Here is a 22,179-nt window from a genome sequence, read left to right on the forward strand (position 1 = left end):
CCAAAACTGGACACAGTACTCCAGATGAGGCCTCACCAATGTCGAATAGAGGGGAACGATCACGTCCCTCGATCTGCTCGCTATGCCCCTACTTATACATCCCAAAATGCCATTGGCCTTCTTGGCAACAAGGGCACACTGCTGACTCATATCCAGCTTCTCGTCCACTGTCACCCCTAGGTCCTTTTCCGCAGAACTGCTGCCTAGCCATTCGGTCCCTAGTCTGTAGCTGTGCATTGGGTTCTTCCATCCTAAGTGCAGGACGCTGCACTTATCCTTGTTGAACCTCATCAGATTTCTTTTGGCCCAATCCTCCAATTTGTCTAGGTCCTTCTGTATCCTATCCCTCCCCTCCAGCGTATCTACCACTCCTCCCAGTTTAGTATCATCCGCAAATTTGCTGAGAGTGCAATGCACACCATCCTCCAGATCATTTATGAAGATATTGAACAAAACCGGCCCCAGGACTGACCCTTGGGGCACTCCACTTGATACCGGCTGCCAACTAGACATGGAGCCATTGATCACTACCCGTTGAGCCCGACAATCTAGCCAGCTTTCTACCCACCTTATAGTGCATTCATCCAGCCCATACTTCCTTAACTTGCTGACAAGAATACTGTGGGAGACCGTGTCAAAAGCTTTGCTCAAGTCAAGAAACAATACATCCATTGCTTTCCCTTCATCTACAGAACCAGTAATCTCATCATAAAAGGCGATTAGATTAGTCAGGCATGACCTTCCCTTGGTGAATCCATGCTGGCTGTTCCTGATCACTTTCCTCTCATGCAAGTGCTTCAGGATTGATTCTTTGAGGACCTGCTCCATGATTTTTCCAGGGACTGAGGTGAGGCTGACTGGCCTGTAGTTCCCAGGATCCTCCTTTTTCCCTTTTTTAAAGATTGGCACTACATTAGCCTTTTTCCAGTTATCCGGGACTTCCCCGTTTCGCCACGAGTTTTCAAAGATAATGGCCAATGGTTCTGCAATCACAGCCGCCAATTCCTTCAGCACTCTCGGATGCAACTCGTCCGGCCCCATGGACTTGTGCACGTCCAGCTTTTCTAAATAGTCCCTAACCACCTCTATCTCCACAGAGGGCTGGCCATCTCTTCCCCATTTTGTGATGCCCAGCGCAGTAGTCTGGGAGCTGACCTTGTTAGTGAAAACAGAGGCAAAAAAAGCATTGAGTACATTAGCTTTTTCCACATCCTCTGTCACTAGGTTGCCTCCCTCATTCAGTAAGGGGCCCACACATTCCTTGGCTTTCTTCTTGTTGCCAACATACCTGAAGAAACCCTTCTTGTTACATATTGGATTGTGCGCCATGGTCTGTCTGGACTATATATTGGTGTTTTCAGACAATGCTGAACAACATACCATTCATGTCTGAACTGTTCTGGAGAGGCTAAAATGGTCTTTATGCCAGGCTCCAGAAGTGTGCATTTGACCAGGTCTCCCAAGAGTTCTTGGATTTTATCCTGTTCCTAGAGGGAATCACGATGGACCTACACAAACTCCAGGCTGTCCATGGCTGGGCAGCACCCTACAATATATATGACCTACAGTGTTTTTTGGGTTTAGCAAATTTCTATTGATGGTTCATTCCAAAATTTTTGAAGCAAATTGCACCCCTCACCATGGCTCCCATATTGGCCCACCCAGATGTTACACAAGCTTTTGTTGGAATTCAGCTCCAGCCTGATTCTCTCCTAAAAACACAGGCCTGAACAAGTAATGCTCGCACATACCTATTACTTTAGAAAACTTACCCCCAGACAGCATAACTGCGAGATCCTAGATAAAGAACTTCAAAATCATCTTTGAGGAGTGGTGACATTACTTAGAATGGACTCATCTCTCAGTCCAAATATTTACCAACCATAAAAACCTGGAGTATTTCTGCAGGGCTAAGGCCCCGAATCAAAGACAGCTCCAGTGGTCCTTGTTCGTCTCACAATTCAGCTTTACCATTACATACTGCCCCAGGACTAAAAATGGCAAAGCCAATGCCCTGCCCCAAAAGGGAAAATATAGTACCAGCCCACGACACCTCAGCCAGCAACTGACCCACATTCTCAAGGCTTGAAACTTTCTTAATGCAACTCTCTGCCACTATCCATTCTGTCTCTGCCTCGGGGATTCCGACCAATGAACTGGCTGATATAAGCAAAGAGTCGCACGACACCTGGTAAGTAACCACCTTTGCGAATAAATAGTTGCGAGTATTTACATTCCCCTGGGTCCAGCAAGAGTGGCTGTTGTACAGTTAAGCCATGACTCCCCACTGATCAGACACTTTGGGTGCTCTAAGAGCCAAGGGTCCTTCTTCTTCTGCTGGCCTCAAATGTGCCTGTGACAATCTGTACCAACTATGTTCACCCCTTTTACAAGACTATGATAAATTTTGTATGAAGTACAGCTTGTGAGGTTTCATTTGAAAACTCATAATTTGCTGATCATTGTTGTCCTGGTAAAATATGTGCAGCAACATTGTATGTAAAGTTATAAAATTCTACGGTATAACATTACTGAGACATGTTCCCAGTTTAGAAAAGCATCCACAAACCAGTTCCTCGGAAACAATAGATAAACTGATGCCTCAGCCAGATGACAATGAAATTAAATGAACTATCACCTTGTTAACTGGCAGGAAAAAGGGTGTGAGTGAAAAATTTACATCTTGGCAAAGAAACAGTTCCCCACAGACTTCCTGTCTCCTAAACTCCAGCTGGAGATGATTCTCAAAGAAGAAGAAAAATATAAGAATGGGGAACAGATGACCCAAGTTATCCATCCTTTTTTCCTCTACCCTTGGCAGCCGCAACACCTGAGGAACAAAGAAACAGCTTTGGACTGAGGGAGGGATCCTGTCTGAAAATATTTCAGCCAGTAACACTGCTGATGCATGGCATGAGAGAGATTTTTGCTTTGAATTTACTTAGCTGCTTGTTACATATTAGTTGCATTTTACCTTTTATTTCTTTGTTACCAGTTTTGACTTTTATGCCTCATTACTTGTAATCGCTTAAAATCTATCTTTCTGTAGTTAATAAACTTGTTTTATTGTTTTATCTAAACCAGTGTGTTTGGACTGAAGTGTTTGGGAAAATCCATTTGAGATAACAGAATTTGTGTATCATTTTCTATTAATAAAATGATGTACTTTATATGAGCTTGTGTTTTCCAGGAGAGGGCTGGGCTGTACAAGAAACACATTTCTGGGGGAAAAATCTGGGACTGGAAATTTGCTGTTGTTGTTCTGCAGTGTAATTCAAGAGTGGCTGTCCATAGCATTCATACTGTATAGCTGGGAGCAATTTACATGCTGGAGGCAGAGTGTGAGCAGACCAGGAGTGGTTACTCTCACAGCAAAGCAGTGTAAAAGGCACCGAAGGGTGGAGAATTGAGAGAACACAGCTGTTCAACAGTCCAGATTGTATCCTGGGTAATGTCACAGTGTCCCACAATGCAGGCATTCACTGCTTCCTGCGATGTATGCACCTCTATCAAGGAACTAAACCATGAACGCTGCAACTTTCTCCAACCTCTGGAAACCCCATCCTGACCCCAAACAGCCATTGCCTTAGTTTTCGTCATGGAATTACCAGATTTGGACTGTGGTAGACCACTTTGCCAAGAGGGTCCACTTAATTCCTTGCACTGGTCCACCCTTTGCTGTGGAAACTGCCCAACTATTGATAAACCAGATAGTCAGTCTCCACGGCCTCCCTGATCACGTTACCACCAATCAAGGGCCACAATTCACTTCCCGGTTCTAGCGTGAAACTATGTTACTGAGGATCCATACATACCACACCTCCACCTACCATCCCAGTTGAACAGCCAGAGAAGGTGAATCAGATCCTTGAACAGTACCTGCAATGCTATGTCAATTATCACCAGGATGATTGGTCTTCACTTGGTCTATGTGGAGTTTGCATATAATAATGCAGACCAGGCATCCACGGACCCAAGTCCCCCACCCTTTTTTTTGCACTGACTCTGGGTACAGCCCTGAATTTCACCGAAGCGACCCAAGACCTCCTCTAACCTGACCACCTCAGATCAGTACAATGGATCCATAAAATCCAGGAGGAAGTGAGGAACACCTTGAAAAAATGAAAGACTACTAATGGCACACATATATCAGCCTCATTAGCAGAGCCCTACGTGTTCAGTGAGACAAAAGTATGGCTCTCGACAGAGAACCTTCGCATGGACAGACTCTCTAGTAAGTTTGACTACCAATTCCTTGGCCCCATCAAATCTGGCAACAACTTAATCTGGTTCCCTTCAAGCTCCACCTACCTCAATCCCTTAGAATCCACCTGGTGTTCTATATATCACTCCTAAAACCATTCTCAGAGAATTCATTTCCCCACAGGACCCCTCCCACCAGTGCGTATAGAGGGCATGAAGAATACATCATTCAGAAAGTCTTAGGTGCCAAACTGAAATGAGGTAGGCTCTAGTATCTAATTGACTGAGAGGGCTATGGCCTTGATGGGTGGATCTGGAGCCAGCAGAAAATGTTCATGCCCCCACCCAGGTATGAGCCTTCCACAGGAACCACCTTGAGAAACCTGGACCAATGTTGCCCAGTGGATGTCTCTAGGGCATAGGGTGGTGTCACGACCTATGGGTCTCAAACCTGGGTCTGCAGGATTCCTGGCCGGGGCAGGACGACGACACATCATGCTCCAGTCTTCCACTTGATGCTTACTGGCATCAGCTAGAACTGGGACTCCTTGAAGCTACTTTAGATAGAAGGCTCCAGCCCTGGGTCCCAACTGGTGGAACACCACTGTGCCAGACTGACCCGCTCCCCCTATTTAAGCAGGAAGGAGGAAAAGGAAGCTGCCCATATAGTTGGGCTCCACCCTGGTTCATAGTGCTCACCCAGCTGTTGTATCCTGAGCCTGACTGGGTTTCTTAAATTGCCCTTCATGGTATCCAACACTCAGCTCCTGACCTCCTTGTTTTGAACCCCAGCTGTCATGAGGATCTGTCCCCACCCTACACATACCACTAGGCCCAGCCATCTATATTCCTGCCCTGACAGTCTGACTGAAAGACACTGTAAGTTTATACCATTTGTAATTTTTTAAATTATTTCTTTTTTTTTCTGTTTGGGATGGATTATTGGATGGCACCTTTTAGGCCTCATCCTGATGATGGGGAGAAGCTGAGATTGCGGATGCTGTTATGAGCTGGGTTAAACCTTGTTATATCTTTAGTTAAAAACTCATTGAAATTGATGTGTAAATGTGCCAGGCGCTTAAGATAGTTGTGAGGCAGCTAAAGGGCTACTTCTAAAACAAGACATGACAGAGTGTAAACAGGTGAGCCTGTACTCTGATCACTCAGATATGAATTAGTTCCCCTGGGGAAAACTGATGGGGGGAATTAGTTAATCAGGCTGGCCAGCTGAGCCAATTACCCCACCAGCCCAAGGCTGATAAGAAGAAGCACAGGAAGGAAGCGTAAAGGGGAGAGAGGGAAGAACAGGGTTAGCTGAGCTTAGCCACACAGAGGCTCAGAGTAGGGAGTCTTCTGTTCCCCTCAGGCCCTGATGAGAGGGCCAAAAGCTAGGTTAACAATGTAAATAGACTGTTGCATGGGGATGGTTGTGAAAAAGGTGGAGGGAACTTTTAAAATAAAAAGATATGGTGAAGGCACCGCCACTGGAGTCCGTGCAGTTTCTGCGGGGAGAAGGCGGGAGAGGAGCCACATTCCATGACACAAGGCCTAACAGAGCACCCAGGAGTTTTGGATTATGTAGGCAGAGGGGCTTTTTGCTGAGTATTGTTTTGTGTGTGCGTGTGTACAGGCAGGAAAGAAGAACACACAGAAACTGAAGACAGGTGAGAACAGAGAGAGGGACAGAGGCAAAAAGCAACAAAGCCAAGGGGCAACAGTCTAAATACAATTTTCACAGAGTGAGAGGGGGTTCTGTGCACATCTCCTGGCCCTGCACCCAGTCCACCCACTCTCTACCTCCTTCCTCAGCACAGACTGCAGAGAGGCCTCCTTAAGGTCCATTGGGGGGCGGGGACGCGAGTGTAAGAGACCATTCCAGAAATATGGCTGAGCCTTTTTTGTGGAGAAGAGGAGAGATCTACATAGACAGGGTCTGGTCTCTCTATGTACAGTTCTATGGGCAGTCTGAGCAAATAATAGAGAACATGTGAATAGGGAGGCTTATATCGATAGTAATAAGAAATGGGTTCCAAAGATGGGCACAGATTCTACTCCCAGTGGAACCTATACCTTTTGCATTGAACACAAGCTTCCCTATTTACATCATCCCAGAAAATGTTTAAAGGGTGAGATTCAAGGATACTTTATAATCCCTGCCTCTGACAACATCATTCAGCTATCAGCCATAAAGAACAAGAAATGACCATGGTTCCCAGATATGACAAAATAAGAGGACACTAGCAACCAAGGGGACAGCGAAGGCTTCCTGCAGCGCACTCTGCTGGTTGCTGAGAAGAGCCTCCATCATAGTTTTTCTTGTTCTGAGTGTGTTCCCCATACTTCAGAAGGCCAGTACCATCCCAAAATCTATAGCCACAAAAGAGAATTATTGTAGTCCAGAGCTGGATTGACTCCCAGTTGTTTCTAAGCCATAAATGGGAGGATTGAAGGTCTTAAGAATTGGGAGTTATGAAAGTCAAGTGGTAGAAAGTTATTTGCATGAACTTTCCTCCCCATCAGCTGTCTAGTAGTCTACTGAAGGGATGATTTGTTTAGGGGGTTATTTTGGATTCCATGAGAGGCTCTTCTTGCTGCCAAATGATCCAACCTACTGTGGAGATAGGATCTGTGCACCTCTAGGAACTGCCTCTTTGAAGAATACAAATATTGTGTTGAGTAAGGCCCACTGAAAGGGCTTGTGAAGTCAGTCGTCATTCATCTTAGGGTTTTGCACTAGTGGCTGTTACAATAGTACCTGAGTGCTTCCCGCATAAATTATACTGGCAAAGTGACGTCTCTAATGAAATTAGGCACTCTTGAAAATCCTATGTGATTTCGGAGCCCAAGTCTCATTGACTTTCAGTGGGAATTGTGCTCCTAAGACACTTAAGTGCTTTGGAAAGTCCTACTTTTGGTGAATAGTGTCTTTATCTTTCAGAACTACAGGAAAATGTAAATATACTTACTTTAGAGCTTGCTGTGAGGCAATGACGTATTCTGAACAGCCAGTCCTGTACAGAACTTGAGTATTAGCTTGTACCCAGACCCAGTGATCTTCATTTGTTAGTACTTTGAATAGAGAAATGCCATTTTCTCCATTGTTTGCTATAAAAATTAAAAGAAAATATATTCTAGTGCAAACAATTTTAATATAGGTTATATAAATCTAACTAAACTACTGGACACTCACAAATATGCGTGGTATCCTTAGTATCTGTTACACAGAAAAGTGCAAGTCAGAATGTGTTATGGCTAAGATTAACTAGGCAAATTACAGGCAAGAATGCACACGGGAAAAAAAGATTAAATGTTCAATTTGCAAACACTTAAACTGTAATCAGTGAGATTTTGCAGTATCATCAGTTCAGTACAGGTTTTGCCTGTCTAATAATGAAAGATTCAAGAGAAACTAGACAGTGAAAGTGGCTGTGATAGAGAACTTGTATTAAAGACAGTACAATTTCAAGGTTTCAAGCCTGTACAAAAAAGAAGTTAATAGAGTTATCTGTATAGGGAAGAGGGAGAAGGGAAGGCTTGAGGAGAAATAACTATCAAAAGTCAGCAAAGAAGATTACTAAATTCTTACATTTTATATTAAACACCCTGCCAATTTGTAAAAGACAGCTATAGGAGATCATAGAGTCTCACAGTAGTGTAAGTCCCAACCATTCAGAAATCATGAATCAGGTTACCAAAACACAAATAAACAAAAACAAAACCCATAAAAAAACCAATACATTTTCATTGCTTTTTATTTGCTGTCTGGTTTTGCACCTTTAGGGTACGCTCACATCATGTTTTCAAGCTTTTTGCTTCAACCATGAGAAACCTCTCTTTGTTTTTAATGAATGCTAAGACTTTACACTTTGCAGTGGGGCAGATCTACCAACCCCACTCAGGAGAGGGTTAAAGAGCTCCTCTGGGCACAATCAGCTGCAACCCGGCCACCTGTAAGGAATGTCAAGCCTTGAGGGGAGTGGGTCCTTAAAAGGGAGACTCCCTGCTCAGTGCAGCCTGTGTGGCACTCTGAAGGAGCAGGACTGCATCTCAGAGCTCTCCAGGCTCTGGAAGAAGGGGTTACTGACTAGGGAAACTACTTGAGAGCCTTGGCCGACCAGCCCGCCTCAGAAAAGAGAAGGGCTGATACCTTTCTCTTCAGCTTTCCAAAGGCCTTTCATGGCTGCGGAAGCATAGTGACTTTTTGTTTGGACTACTTTAACCTTCCCCACACAAGAGGGGCTGACACCTCAGCTAGCACAGCTGGAAGGGTGTGCCCTGGCAGCTGAGGCAGGATCAATGCCCACTTTTTCCTCAGGGAGCACTAGAGACGTATAGCCTACTATATCTGTAATCACATGAATCTGGGTGCTGCAGCTTTAAGAAAACACACTTAATATCACAAGCCTTGTGATAAAATTGTGAGAACTGGTAACATTGTATTTCTAGGCAGCTAGTATTGACACCATAATCTAGCCATTCTCTATCTCATATTTGATGAACCTACATCACAATAGCAGACTATAGAAAAATGGGAAATTGGGACTAAAAAATGGAAAACTTAAATTGGGGATGTGGGGGGAGGAAGAGTGTCTCCATAAACTGTCAGTAATGCAGAATTATTACAACCTGATACCTTTGATCTGGTTTTCAGCATTTTGTAACACATTAGTGAAAGCTGCACCTTCATGGTAACTGGTTCTTCCTTGTAATTCTGTTTCACATAGACCTGAAATAGCTTTTGAACTGCAGAGGACAGACAATGTGAAAATATTTGGTCAGTGAATGACAATTCAGCTAAGGACAAACACACAAAAATGTGTAAGACATGACTTTTAAACTAGCAAACATGTATTAAGTAGTTATGGTTTGAATGTGTGATAATTAAAATTAAATGTTTGCCAGTAATTGCTGGATCATATGAATTTCCAATCCAGTGTTGGACTGGAATACTGTACATACTGTAAAGAAAAAATATGATTAAGAATGTTCTGCTCAGTACTTATTTCCTGGAATAACAACCTTTAGATTGGATTGAAAAAAATGGTAATGTTTCCATTCAATTCTATTCCATTAGATTCTTATACAACCAAGGTATCTGAGTGTTAGCATTAAAGATAAATGCTAGCAAATGGGCTTCAACATGTAGCAAGAATCATCACAGAGTTTCGATTTATAATCAGTCACAGTCTTTATTTTTAAATGCATTTTAGAGCTTGTGATCCGTGCCAAACTGACTACACTGGATTCTAAGGTGATGTCTTCACTGCACAGTTAACTTGGGCTGATACCTGGGTTTTAGCCAACCCCCTCCCCCGTCCCTCCCTCCCCGCATCCACACAGAAAATCCTTTAACATAGGTTTGAAGATGCGTTAAGCCTAATTTACCTGGCTGGGGGTAGAGGTTAGAGCCCAGGTTCTGCTTTACCTCAATGGGAAACCTGCCCACTTTGCAATGAAGACACAGGCAAAAGTCACTTGAGAACTGATAGTCCTCCAGTGCCTTCCCACAATTCCCCGTGAAGGACAGGTAAGTTATCCCAAAGCTGACACAACTGATTGGGAAAGAATCCTAGATGGGGTTCTCAAACAAATTATTACATGGCTTCAGAGTGTGGCGACCAACTCTTGCTGGTGGCTGCTCTGACAATTTTTCCTAAAATACTTACTTAACTTTAGGAAAAACATATAAATATGCACATACACATGCACAAATCATTATTTTTATGTTGAATTTTTTGCAGACTCTATAATAAAAAATATGTACAGTTGTCTCTATTCTTTACTGTACCTAAACAGATTAGAAACACAAATAAGGTGCTTTGAACATTCTTGTCTTTTTTCTCGTTGTTTCTTTTGCTTTTTTGGTTGCTTTAAGACTTGGTAGCTAGTAAGTCTGCTGTGAAAAGTGATATTAACACACATACAAATATCACTTTTCACAGCAGACTTACTCAGCCCCAGAAAGACCAGGGACAAATTAAACCCTAGGTGGGGATGGAGGCAGTGGGAGCCAGGGGCAATGGGACACTGGGCGAGACAGCAAGGGTCAGGAGTGATGGGGGGTGTGGTGAGCTCGGGGCCAGAGCCTGCCACCGCACAGCCAGGGAACGGAGCCTGAAGCCCTACGTGCAGGAGACGGAGCCTGAAGCCCCATGGCTGGAACCTGCCACCCACTACCCCAGGGCTGAAGCCTGACCCCACCAACCCCAGGAAGGTAGGGAACTCACACTGGTTGTCTGTTCCTCCAGCTTTTGTGTCTTCAGAGGGGGGAAAGGGCCCAACCACTGCTGGAGGCCTCAGGGAAGGAGCCGCTGCTTCCTCCCTCCCAATCACCATCTAGGAGGCTGTGGCCACAAGAAAAGCCCCCAGTGGCCACGTGCAGCCACAGCAGCTGCATTTGAGAAACACATCACAAAGAACCATGGACTATGTCCCAAACTCACAACATGAGTGGAAGAAGAATAACGACACAGTAATATGGGTAGTGCTTCGCTGTAGGAGTTCTCAGACCGAAGCCAGGCTAACCTAGGTCCCAATCTCCCACGTTAACTGTGCATGAAGACAAACCCTACCATTCTTTCTTTATTAACAGAAAAGGTAGGACAGGGACATTGGCTGTGTAAGCGCCCCCACACTGCCATGCCAATGTGCCTCAACCCGGGACTGGAGGGACCCTAGAGGTGAAAGGATAGTTCATTCTGCATTCCTATTACATCCTTGCCTTTGCTGAGACTGCCAATAATGCTTGTGCTATAATCAGTTCTCTAATAGGAACTGGCCCGAGATCACCAACTCATTTCACGTAGCCCACTGAAAAGCTGGCAAGTTGTAGTGACTTCTGATCACCACTGACCTGGACTATATTCCAAATGTTGACCTAGAGGTCAACTATTTCATATTCCATTATCACCTTCAACTTTTCAACAATTCCACTGCCTTGTCAAAATGACATCAAGTGGTTAACTTGCCAGAAATATAACATATCGGTATATAGTACACACACAGCACACACAAAAACAATGCTAACGGCCAGATTCTGATAGTCGTGCGCACACTGAACAGTACCATATTCCACAAGTCGTCTGTCATCACTGGAACTCATGGTATATGGTACTATTCAGTGCAAGTTACAGAGCACAATCTAAACATTTTTGTAAGGTAACTCTCTTCTCTTCATGTGCCAATATATATTTAAGCCTGTATCTGTAATTTTCACTCCATGCATCTGAAGAAGTGGGTTTTTTACCCACGAAAGCTTATGCCCAAGTAAATCGGTTAGTCTTTAAGGCGCCACCAGACTCCTCGTTGTTTTAATCTAAACATTAAATCTGAGATTTAATCACAAAAGAGGCAGGAAATTTACCAAGGAGCAAATACCAGACATACTTTGTCCCGGGCTACACTGACTGCTGCATCATGTTCCGCCCCAGGTCAGCTAGCACAATTGTTGACAAGTGTGTTCCATTTTAAAGTGTAGATCAGGTCTGCCTCTCCCTCACATGCATCCAGATACACATACAGGCACATTTAGCATCCAAATGTTCCCCCTTCCTCGGTTTGCTACTAAGGTTTGCCCATGGGGTCATTCTTTAAACAGTAGCCATGCTACACACTGTGGCAAGTTGAGAACTCCCTCCAAATGAATGGATATATTTTTATTTGCCACTTTTACATCTAACACAACTATTTATTATGTTGATATCTTTTGAACAATAGCAAGGAAAGAACAAAAATATTGAAAGAAGCTAGATATCGTTATTAAGATTGAGAGTTTTTAAACAGAGGGATATTTAGAATAAGTTATGCTTTTTACATGTTTAATAAATATAAATCCACAGTAAGTAATGATAAATACTAAAAGGTTCATTTGAAAATACTTTGTATCCATTGTGGCTGCATCATCAGCTTTGTGTTTCGCTTTCACAAGCAGACTTTTCATCTTCAGCTCTGTCATAGAAGGGAGCAGAAGTGGTGCCACTATGCAGAATAAGGACAACTGAGGGGGTAATATTGTTCCTGAAGAGGACTTCTTCTTTTGTCCCAAGAGAAACTTCAGTTTACCTTGAAACTGCATTGTCTGTTATGTAAAGAAACAGAATAAAATCATCATAAGCATTCAATGTATAAAACACTTAAATGGTAATATGATCTATAGACCATAATGTTCAAATAATATTGAATATATTCACGTTCTATCTGTTCTAACACATACAGATAAACCCTTAGTATGTATTTCATTATCTTTATTATGTTTAATGTGTGGCTGTCCAAATCAACTTCTGAAACATGGAAAGGGGAGATAATACTGATTAGAATGGAGACTTTTTAACTAGCCTTTCCCCCTCCTGTTGCTGGAGTAGAAGTTCTGTATCATGTTCCATTAGCCAAGTCTAGCAGCTTATGAGGCATAAGTAACAGTTTCCTGTATGCCTCAGTCTGGAGCTGGAACTGGGTTTTTTCTTCCATGCTCTGATCTCTCCAGGATGAAGATTCCTGAGTTTTCTTCCTTTCTCCCCCATCCCCTTGTGAAATAATTGTGTGTATTCTCTGGGAGGTACATGGCTGGGGCAAAATGCAGAGGAACCATGCAGATGGGAGGGAAGGTAGGCTCAAAATGTCAGGATACTTTGTATGGGGCAGGAAGGGAACCTTCAGTCCCTGTCTGAAGACCTTTACCCTCCACTGTACCCACAATCAGATGTCAGGGATGGGGGGAGGTTTGGAGTTTCAGTCTGGGACTAGTGCCTTCTGCACAGTTCTGTCCTAGAGCAGGGTGCTAAGCAAAGATCAACACTGCTGCTGAGACTTGAGAAGAAAGAGTCTGGAGGGACAGACCACTGTATCTCAGGGCTTCTTCAACAGACTGGAACATACTGCAGTTCCACCCCTTTCCCTCTGCTGACATGGTCAGGAACCAGTGCAAAGGTTCAGGGAGGCATTCACCTCATTGCTCTGCCAGCTACGGGTAATGGCTTGACAGTGCAACCACCACAGCCCGGAGGGAGCACATGACATGATTGCCTCCAAGGTGCCTGAGAAACTCCTGAGATGGGAACCTGAGCTTTCTTAGTATTATCTCTTTCCTGGTGCATCGACTTCCACTCCCTCACTTCTCCCACTTCTCCATCTCTCTTTTTATCTTCTGACTGTAAGAGCTCAGCCAACAGGACAAATCTAACCTTGCAATGCTTAGCCTGCCAAGTTGCTCACAGCTAACAGCAGCCTGATCTCAGTAGAAGTTTGCCTACCAAAGGAAAATACAAGCACTCCAGCCAAATGTTTTCCAGAGCTACAGGAGTAATGCCTGGACCCAGAAGTAGCTAACTGGGTCATATACTATGCCCATGGCCTAGCAGCAAGTGAACTGCAAGCATCCAAGACAGAATATTTTCCTATCTCTTGCTATTTTTCTCTCCCTGTTTTTTTGTGTGTCTTGTTTTAACTTAAGAAGAAACAGGATTGGACTTTAATAAAAGACTCTGGAAGTTATCACCTACAACTGACTTTCTCTTATCTTCAACAAAGTTATCTGAGACTTTTAAAAATGGGTTTTCCCTTTAAAAGGCTCTATGCACAATTAGAGAGGGAGAGGGATTATTATTGTTGTTAACATTTATATTGTGATACCATCTCAAGGCCACAGCCAGGTTGACTCCATTGTACCAGGCATTGTACAAATGTATAACAGATGACAGTCTCTGTCCCAAAGACTATACAATCTAAAAGTTGATCCTTTGAATTTTAAATATTATCACTTGTTTTTTCTTTTTTTATCTTGTATATAGACTTAATAAATGTCCCCCCCCACACACAAAGTTCTTTGTTTAGCGTACAACAAATGAAACAATGCTTCCGGCAACACCTAAAATGACATCATGAAAACTCTACCAGTCCTCACAACTGTGTATGTTCTGGATTGTGTTTTAGAGCTGAGTTTGTAGCTTGGAGTAGGGAGGATTATAGGAAGCCTATAGCTTACTTCAGCAGCTGCCAGGATAGTGCAGAAAGAGGAAAAAAAAACGAGGAGTACTTGTGGCACCTTAGAGACTAACAAATTTATTTGGGCATAAGCTTTTGTGGGCTGAAACCCACTTTTTAGCCCATGAAAGCTTATGCCCAAATAAATTTGTTAGTCTCTAAGGTGCCACAAGTACTCCTCGGGTTTTTTTTTTTTTGGTTTTTTTTTTTTGGTGATACAGACTAACACGGCTACCACTCTGAAACCTGCATAAAGAGAGAAGGTCTCCTTCTCCTTCAGTGTCAACACTCAAGCCCTTAGACTTTATTCACTTCTTAACAGCTGACTCTAGATCAGAGACCTTGTGGTTCAAGGACTGTGATAAACTGAGCCACATTGCTCTTGCCTACAAAAGGTGAGTGTCTGATTATCTTAAATGCCATGTAAGGAACCTAAGGAAGAGTTTTCTACAGGGAAGGTGTATTTGGTGGGGAAGGTTAGATGGAAACATTCACCTTATAATTAGCAAAGAGCCTGTCTTTCTAATGAGTTAAAACATGCTTTTGTGCATTAGCACAGAGCACCACCGGGTTAAGGACAAACATTTGCTTCCATATTGGGGAGAAGGTGCTGGGAATTACATAATAAGATGGGGACTCAAACTCTGCTGTGGATCAGTGTCCTGAGCAGGGAAATCCCTTGTGTTTGGCAGTCCTCCTCTCCAGAAGCAAAGCCATAGGTAACTTTAGAGAATAGATATAAGTGTGTGTGGAATGAAGGGAGGAGCTGAAGGTGAGCGAAGAGCCTTCTGGGTCAGGAAGGGAGTATCTGGAGGGAACAGCATGCTTGGATGTAGAACAGAAAGCGGAGAAGAGAATGCAGGGCCTGTTTCAAGTAAGCCAGACAGGAATCTCATGAGTCAACACTAGGGAACACAACTGAAGATTCAGACTGCCATGAAAAAATACATTTGGTGTGAGGGGTGCTGTAACCCAGGAGGAAGACTTAGAGGAGAAGGAGAGTGTTTGCCTGTAAATGGAGGGAATGGTGAGAGCAGGAGAAGAGTTTCACAGACACCCTTTACAAATTGATAGAAAAGTGACGGGAAAAGTGTCAGTCAGTGGCAGGAAAATGAAGGTTCTGGTGAGGCTGAGTTTGTTGTAGGAGAAGGAGAAATTACTGTGGAACCCTCAAATCCTATCAATTTTTGTGATGCATTTCCTGGGGGGGATTTTCCTGTTATGGTTCAGACCAAGGGACCTTTTGTAAGGGGGATCTGCAAAACTCTGCCCACCTTGCCTGAAACTTTGAGCTCAGCAGTGCTCAGGGAAATCTTGAACCACAGCCTTTTCTCCACAGAGTTCTTCTTAGCTGATCATTTTAATCCTCATCTTTCATCTTAGCTTCCCCTTTGTTTGGGAGATGAAAGGGGAAAATAGAGGGTTCTAGGCTGGTGTACAAAAACACTGAGCAAAATGGTCACTTTTTGCCTCTTTAATTTTTGCTAGGTGGAGACATCGGTCATGATGTTTATGTTTGTGGGATGGAGGAAGAGAGAACGTATGAGGTCAGGACTTTTAAACTGAATATAAATATAGAAAAGTATTTTTCAAGTACTAGTATGTATGGAAATATACTCTGGGTTTCCCAAAGAATTACAGCTCAAGTATCTTAAGAATGTCCAATACTTACTTGTGTTCTTTTCTTATATAAAGTTCTAGTCAGCTGCATGCTGGAACAATGACAAAAATTTCATACTTTATAACTGAGTGTTTACAGTGTCCCAAAATAGGAGTGTTGTAACATTAGTACCGATAGATCCTTAACCACAGCAGTGCTACCTGTGTCTTAACTAATAGAGATTGTCATTTGGGACAGTTCCAATGATGCAAAATCATAAATAAAAACATTCAACTAATTAAAAAACTGTCAAAAATAGAAGACATCCTAAAATTGTATTTCCATATCAGTGCATGCAATTCATACAATCATGTTCAAATATCTTTAAGAGGTCATTTAAATTTGTGCTACTCAGCCACAGCTTGTTTCACAAAATTAGACTTACAAGGAAACCGGAAGTACTGTCCAACAGGCAGCGGACTCGACAGATGAAACAACGAGTTAAAAAGGAAGAATAATCTGTTGGCATGCTGTCACACTCTTGTGCCTTAAACATCTTACTGAGAATGTATTCTTCTCCTACAAACAATGTGGGTGACATATGTCAGATTATATGAACTCAAAATGAAAATTCTGTGTACATATTTGAACACACAGTTAAAGAAATTCCTAAAAAGAATATTTTGTAGTGAATATTCAGTCATGAATATTAATATCTGCTAGGAGTACATCACAAAACAACAGCTGTGCAATAAGCTTAAGTTAATTTGCCTGGGGGAACATAAACTTTCGTATTTTGTGACTTTTTGTGATTTTTAACTTAGCAAAATTAATCTTACAGTAACATAGAAAAGGTTTTTCCTTTTGGTTTGCTACACTTTTCAAAGAAAAGAGACAAAAAAGGAAGAACATTAGGAGAAAATGCTTATTGGCACTGCTGACAGGCATCAGTCAGCCAAAGGTTAGCTGATGCCTCCTGAGTTCTTTTGTAAAGCATGTACCAGTTATGAGCACCAGTGCATAGTTTTTGCAGTATGCATTTCTCAAAAGAAACATGAGTACTTCTCTAGAAGTGTGAACTCTGAGACTTACTGCAATTCTCTACTGTACATACCCAGAACAAAATTTCAGAGTGTTCATCACTGCTAATTTCCAAAATATATTGTTCAAATTTAGTTAATGTCTGCATACTGTTTTTACAGTTTGTTAAATGCCTAGTGCAGAGGTCGGCAAACTACAGCCTGTGGGCCACATACAGCCTGTGGGACCCTCCTGCCTGGCCCCTGAGCTCCTGGCCCCTCCCCTGCTGTTCCCCCTCCCCCGCAGCCTCAGCGCACTGAGCCGCCAGCGCAACGCTCTGGGCAGCCAGGCAGTGCAGTTGCAGAGCCGCGGCCTGACCCAGTGCTCTGGGAGGCACGGCTGTAGCGCTGCCAGCCACCGGTGCTCCAGACAGCGCAGTAAGGGGGCAGGGAGCAGGGGGGGTTGGATAGAGGGCAGGGGAGTTGTGAGGGTGGTCAGGGGGCGGGGGTGTGGATAAGGGTTGGGGTGGTCAGAGGGCAGGGAACACGGGGGTTGGATAGGGCAGGGGTCCCAGAGGAGCAGTCAGGAAGGAGAAGGGGTGTTGGATGGGGTGACAGGGGGCAGGCAGGGGTGGGGGGTCTGGGGGTGGTCAGGGGACAGGGAGAAGGGGTGGTTGGATGGGGCAGGGGTCCCAGGGGGCAAGTCAGGAATGAGAGGGGGGTTGGATGGGGCGGCAGGGGGCAGGCAGGGGTGGGGGGTCCAGGGATGGTCAGGGGAGAGGGAGAAGGGGTGGTTGGAAGGGGCAGGAGTCCCAGGGGGCAAGTCAGGAATGAGAGGGGGGTTGGATGGGGCGGCGGGGGGCAGGCACGTGTGAGCAGGTCCGGGGGTGGTCAGGGGACAGGGGGTGGTGGATGGGGTAGGAGTCCTGGGGGGGCCGTCAGGGGACGGGGGGGTTGGATGGGGCAGGAGTCCTGGGGGAGCCATCAGGGGTGAGAAGCGGGGTTGTCGGATAGGAGGCGGGGGCTGGGCCATGCCTGGCTGTTTGGGGAAACACAGAGTCCCCTAACCGGCCCTCCATACAATTTTGGAAACCCGATGTGGCGGCCAAAAAGTTTGCCCGCCCCTGGCCTAGTGCATTTTGTTTCATTGAGAGGTATTTATTTCTTCTATAAAGAAGGGACCATATTTTACAAAGTTCTCCAAAGACTGCAAGAACTCCTGTGGAAACCATAAGCTTCATGGGGACTGCTTTTGAAGTTAAAAGACTTGTATAAATTTTCTGAGTTTAAAAGCCAGCCATGGACTCCTGCTGCATGGTGCTGCTTGCAAGTTTCTTCCTACCCATCTGAAAAACCTATTAATGCTCCGTTAGCCTTCAGTGATGTATATACATTTTACCATGGGTCTGGTGTACTTTAAGTTTGTGAAAGGTCTGAAGGACTTCATACATTTTACCCAAATTATGACAGACTCCAGGAACTGGACAAAATGGGTTATTTCCAGTTAGTAACCCTGTGAGGTAGTTACAGTATCACCCCCATTGTCTAGAAAGGAGAACAGAGAAAGTGGGGCCAACATTTTCAGAAATGATCACTAGTTTTGGGTGCCTCCAATTTTTATGTGCCCAATTTGAGGCACCAGATTTTTCAAAGAATTCACCATTACTATTGACTTAAACTGGAGTTCTGGGTATTCAATTCCTCTGAAAGTTTTAGGCCTTGGGTAACAAAGAGCATTTTTTCACTTGTCAGAAACTGTTCTTACTTTTTAGCTGGACAAACATAAATAAAATAAATAAAAAAACTTGGCAGACTTCATGTTCATGTGCTGAGAAGGTTCTCTGGTCTGTAGCTGGAACGTGAGCAGGTGTGGCATGTCTGAGCTAAGGCTAGAGTTGAAACCTTAACTGAACATTTTCTGTTTTCTCGCATTTCTCATTAATCAAATATTATTGTTAAAAGATGTTGTATTTAAAAGGGCAATAAAGTTTCAACCTCAACTCTATATTGAAGTTTTACTGGGGATATTATTATTACCACTATTACTACCTTAGACAAGTCACAACCTCTACATACCTTAGTTTGTCTGTCTATAAAATGGGAATAAAAATACTTACCTACCTTCCGGGGTGCCCATTTATAAAGTCCTTTAAAATCTTTTAATTAAAGGCTTAATACCATAGAAGTGCAAATTATTAACAGTAGTAGTAATGGATACTTTTATTCCAAAGAATCCCACAATGTAGTGTTTAAACTTAAACTGATATTTAGACTATGCTGGGGGATCACTTTACCTCTACAATACAGACACCTGTGATGTGAAATGTGGTAATTATTCAGCAGCCCTAAACTGCACAGCAACACTACACAGAAATTTTGTATAGAAATGAATAATAATTTCTCCAGATAAAATTGCAAGGGGAATTTAGAGTGACAGAATGTAGTCACCAAAGAAGGATCATGGCTCAGTTGCTCGAGTTCACATCCCTCTTGTATTCTTAGAGAAAGGGAACTTTAATGACTAGAAGTAGTCATGATTTCTGTTTTATGCCTCATCTGATAGAAAGCACCTCTAAACAGCAGAGGGTGCCCTAACACCATGCCGGGACAGTACTGAATCAAGGAAAATGGACTACAGCACCTACTTGTTCTTTAGAGGTCTTTTATCCAGGTAGTTTAGTGTGAGAAAGCAAATGGGATGACAGCACAAATACTTACCCACTTTCCAGGGGTGCCCATTTATAAAGTCCTTTAAAATCTTTTAATGAAAGGTTTAATACCATAGAAGTGCAAATTATTAACTGCTGTAGCAATAGTGTTCAGAAACCTTCTGTATACTGTATTTTTGTGATTGAGAGAAATATTGATATGTTATTTAAAGACAAGAGCTTAGTAGGATTAACCATTTTTATGGATGATGAGAAGATCTACAGCTACATTCGATAGGAAAAAAAAAGTAATGTAAACTCTCACACTTCAAGGCATAAACCATTTTCTAACTGTCAAGAGTTAGGAAGAAAGATCCCCCATGGGCTCATCGTGTTGCAATTGTCCACTCTGAGGGTTTCTGCACCTTGGTTTGAGGGATCTGGCACTAGTCACTATCAAAGTCAGGCTGCTGGACTAGATGGACCACTGATCTGGATTCACTATGACAATTCCTATATCTCTAATGAATATTACACAAACCTACCTGTTTCTGTCTGCAGTTGTTGTCCAGATACCAGTTGTGGAGGATTCATGGCCCAGTGCAGTTGTTTACAGAAATCTTGGCGATCATCCACATGAATGTAATCGTATATATTTTGGTGCATTACATCAGTCTGAAATAATTCCAATAAACAATGTTTAGGATGTAAGTTCATTGGCTAGGGGCTATTATCTCTATATCCCCATTAGGTGGATGGTTGGTGGGGATATTGGGTCAGAGCTAAGATTGCTTGAGGAATATTATTTCTGAATTTCCTGACTCTCACGTTTACTTTTTATTTTAAACTACAGTATTGTAGTGAGGATCTTTTAAGCCTTAATTCTTAATTTCCTGACTTTTGTGCACGTGCAAAATATCCATCAATGTTGCATTAAGGTAATTTTTGCATTTATTAAAATAATGCTTGTTCTGAATGTTAAATTGAAGGGATAAATTACAATGATGAGTGTTAGGGGTATATTCTATATTTGTAACAGTTCATGTCTTTGTTTACCAAAGATTCACAATAACAGAATAGCTCAAAATGTCTTCTGGGATGTTACATAGAATACACATTCACCTGAATTCTAAAAAAAAATAAAAATAAAAAAATAGGAAAATTACAGTCCCATATCCTAATCTGAAATTGCCTCATAAATATACCTTTAGTCCATTTATACTTTATATCTAGTCAATTGTAAAGGGACATGTCAAAACAGTGTACCGTACATGATTTTAGAGAGTGTATCAAAAGAAAGTACAGCAAGGAAGCCATTACAAATTGTACAACATTAAGCATTCTAAATACTTTTAATATACATTTACCTGATGAAAGCCTAGATAGTCCACAATAGTTGATGATGCATAAAATATCATTCCATCTGAACTCACCACCAAGGCAAAGCCATTCAGTGACTGGGAGAAGGGAGATAAAATAAAGAATAAAAAAGTCAACAAAAGACAAAACACAAGAAGTAAAACTGGTATGACATTTATTAACATATTTTCTAAGCTTTTCTTTCCTAATGTTCAATTATGGAATAGCAGAAAGATGGAAACTAAAGTGTTGCTTAAAACAGACATTTATTAATTTTATTTAGCTTTACTCTGACCATGAGGTTAACAAGCAGCATCTGTACCCCACTGATTTGTCTGCTACATCATATGGACTAGTTTCTTCTGTCTTTACAATGAGTAGTTCCATCGATATCTATAGGACTCTGATGTAAAGTTGCTGCTCAGTGCAAGAGGAGCAGACTCTGCCCCTATACAATGATGGGCTAATCAAATATTATTTATCAAATGCTAAAGAAAAATAACACATGGGTGTATCTTGTCATCTTGATATATGGGGATTGATTTTCATAACTCAGAATTAAATTCCTGCATATCAACATGAGGCTATAATAGTTTCAAATATAATTAGGCATTTAAATAGCTCAGAAGTTTTGAACATTACATCTGTATTGCCAAAAATATGCAAGAGCATTCTCCTTCTTGGAATGACATTGTGGATAATGACCTGGAATGTGTTCTCTCTCCTTTTTTTAAACTTACCTTTTTTGGTTACACTTAATAGAGAGACTAATTAAAATGTAATAACAATGTGGTTAACCTTTATGATACTTGGAATTACTACTAATTCATATAACTGGAAGGTTAATGACATGAGCAAATTACTTGTCACCCATTTAATTTCAAACTTACTATATTCCACTAACTTTTCTGAATATATATTTTTGATACATGTACCTAATACAAAATCCTCTAACCAGAAAATTAACTATTGTGGGTAACACTTTCACAGTAGTACAACTACTATATAACTGCAGTCGTATTCTAAAGTGTAACCAATTTTTCAAGAACTTTAACAAAATACATATGTTGGCATAATTATATAAATAAAATAAGGAATATTTAAAGTAAGTGGACTAAGCAATGGAACTTAATGCACTAATATCATAAACCAATACACAGTAAAGAAGACAATATATGTAGAATAATATTATGCCAGGTAATGTAAGCAACAAGACAAGTATAAAAATAAGAACGGATGTAAATGAAGTACACTACACAAACATTAACACTGGTCATACCTAATCTAGATTTGTCTAATTTTGCCTACCTTCCCCTACCCCAGAACCCCAGGACACTTTTTCACCACAGAGGGACTGTATTTCAGAGATGGA

At 42.3% G+C, this 22,179-nt stretch overlaps 1 protein-coding gene across 1 annotated transcript in view; it reads right to left on the minus strand.

Moving 5' to 3' along the window:
- Positions 1-22,179, minus strand: part of AHRR (aryl hydrocarbon receptor repressor) — a 128,995-nt gene that overhangs the window by 6,680 nt on the left and 100,136 nt on the right. Inside the window, exons 4-9 of the mRNA XM_073332501.2 lie at positions 20,816-20,905; positions 19,994-20,123; positions 16,227-16,360; positions 12,081-12,280; positions 8,837-8,946; positions 7,170-7,308 (exon numbers count right to left, since the gene is read on the minus strand). Of these exons, the coding sequence (XP_073188602.1) occupies positions 7,170-7,308; positions 8,837-8,946; positions 12,081-12,280; positions 16,227-16,360; positions 19,994-20,123; positions 20,816-20,905 (803 nt within the window). The remainder of the gene's footprint in view (positions 1-7,169; positions 7,309-8,836; positions 8,947-12,080; positions 12,281-16,226; positions 16,361-19,993; positions 20,124-20,815; positions 20,906-22,179) is intronic.

Source organism: Lepidochelys kempii, chromosome 2, assembly GCF_965140285.1.
Source record: "Lepidochelys kempii isolate rLepKem1 chromosome 2, rLepKem1.hap1, whole genome shotgun sequence".
NCBI lineage: Eukaryota > Metazoa > Chordata > Testudines > Cheloniidae > Lepidochelys > Lepidochelys kempii.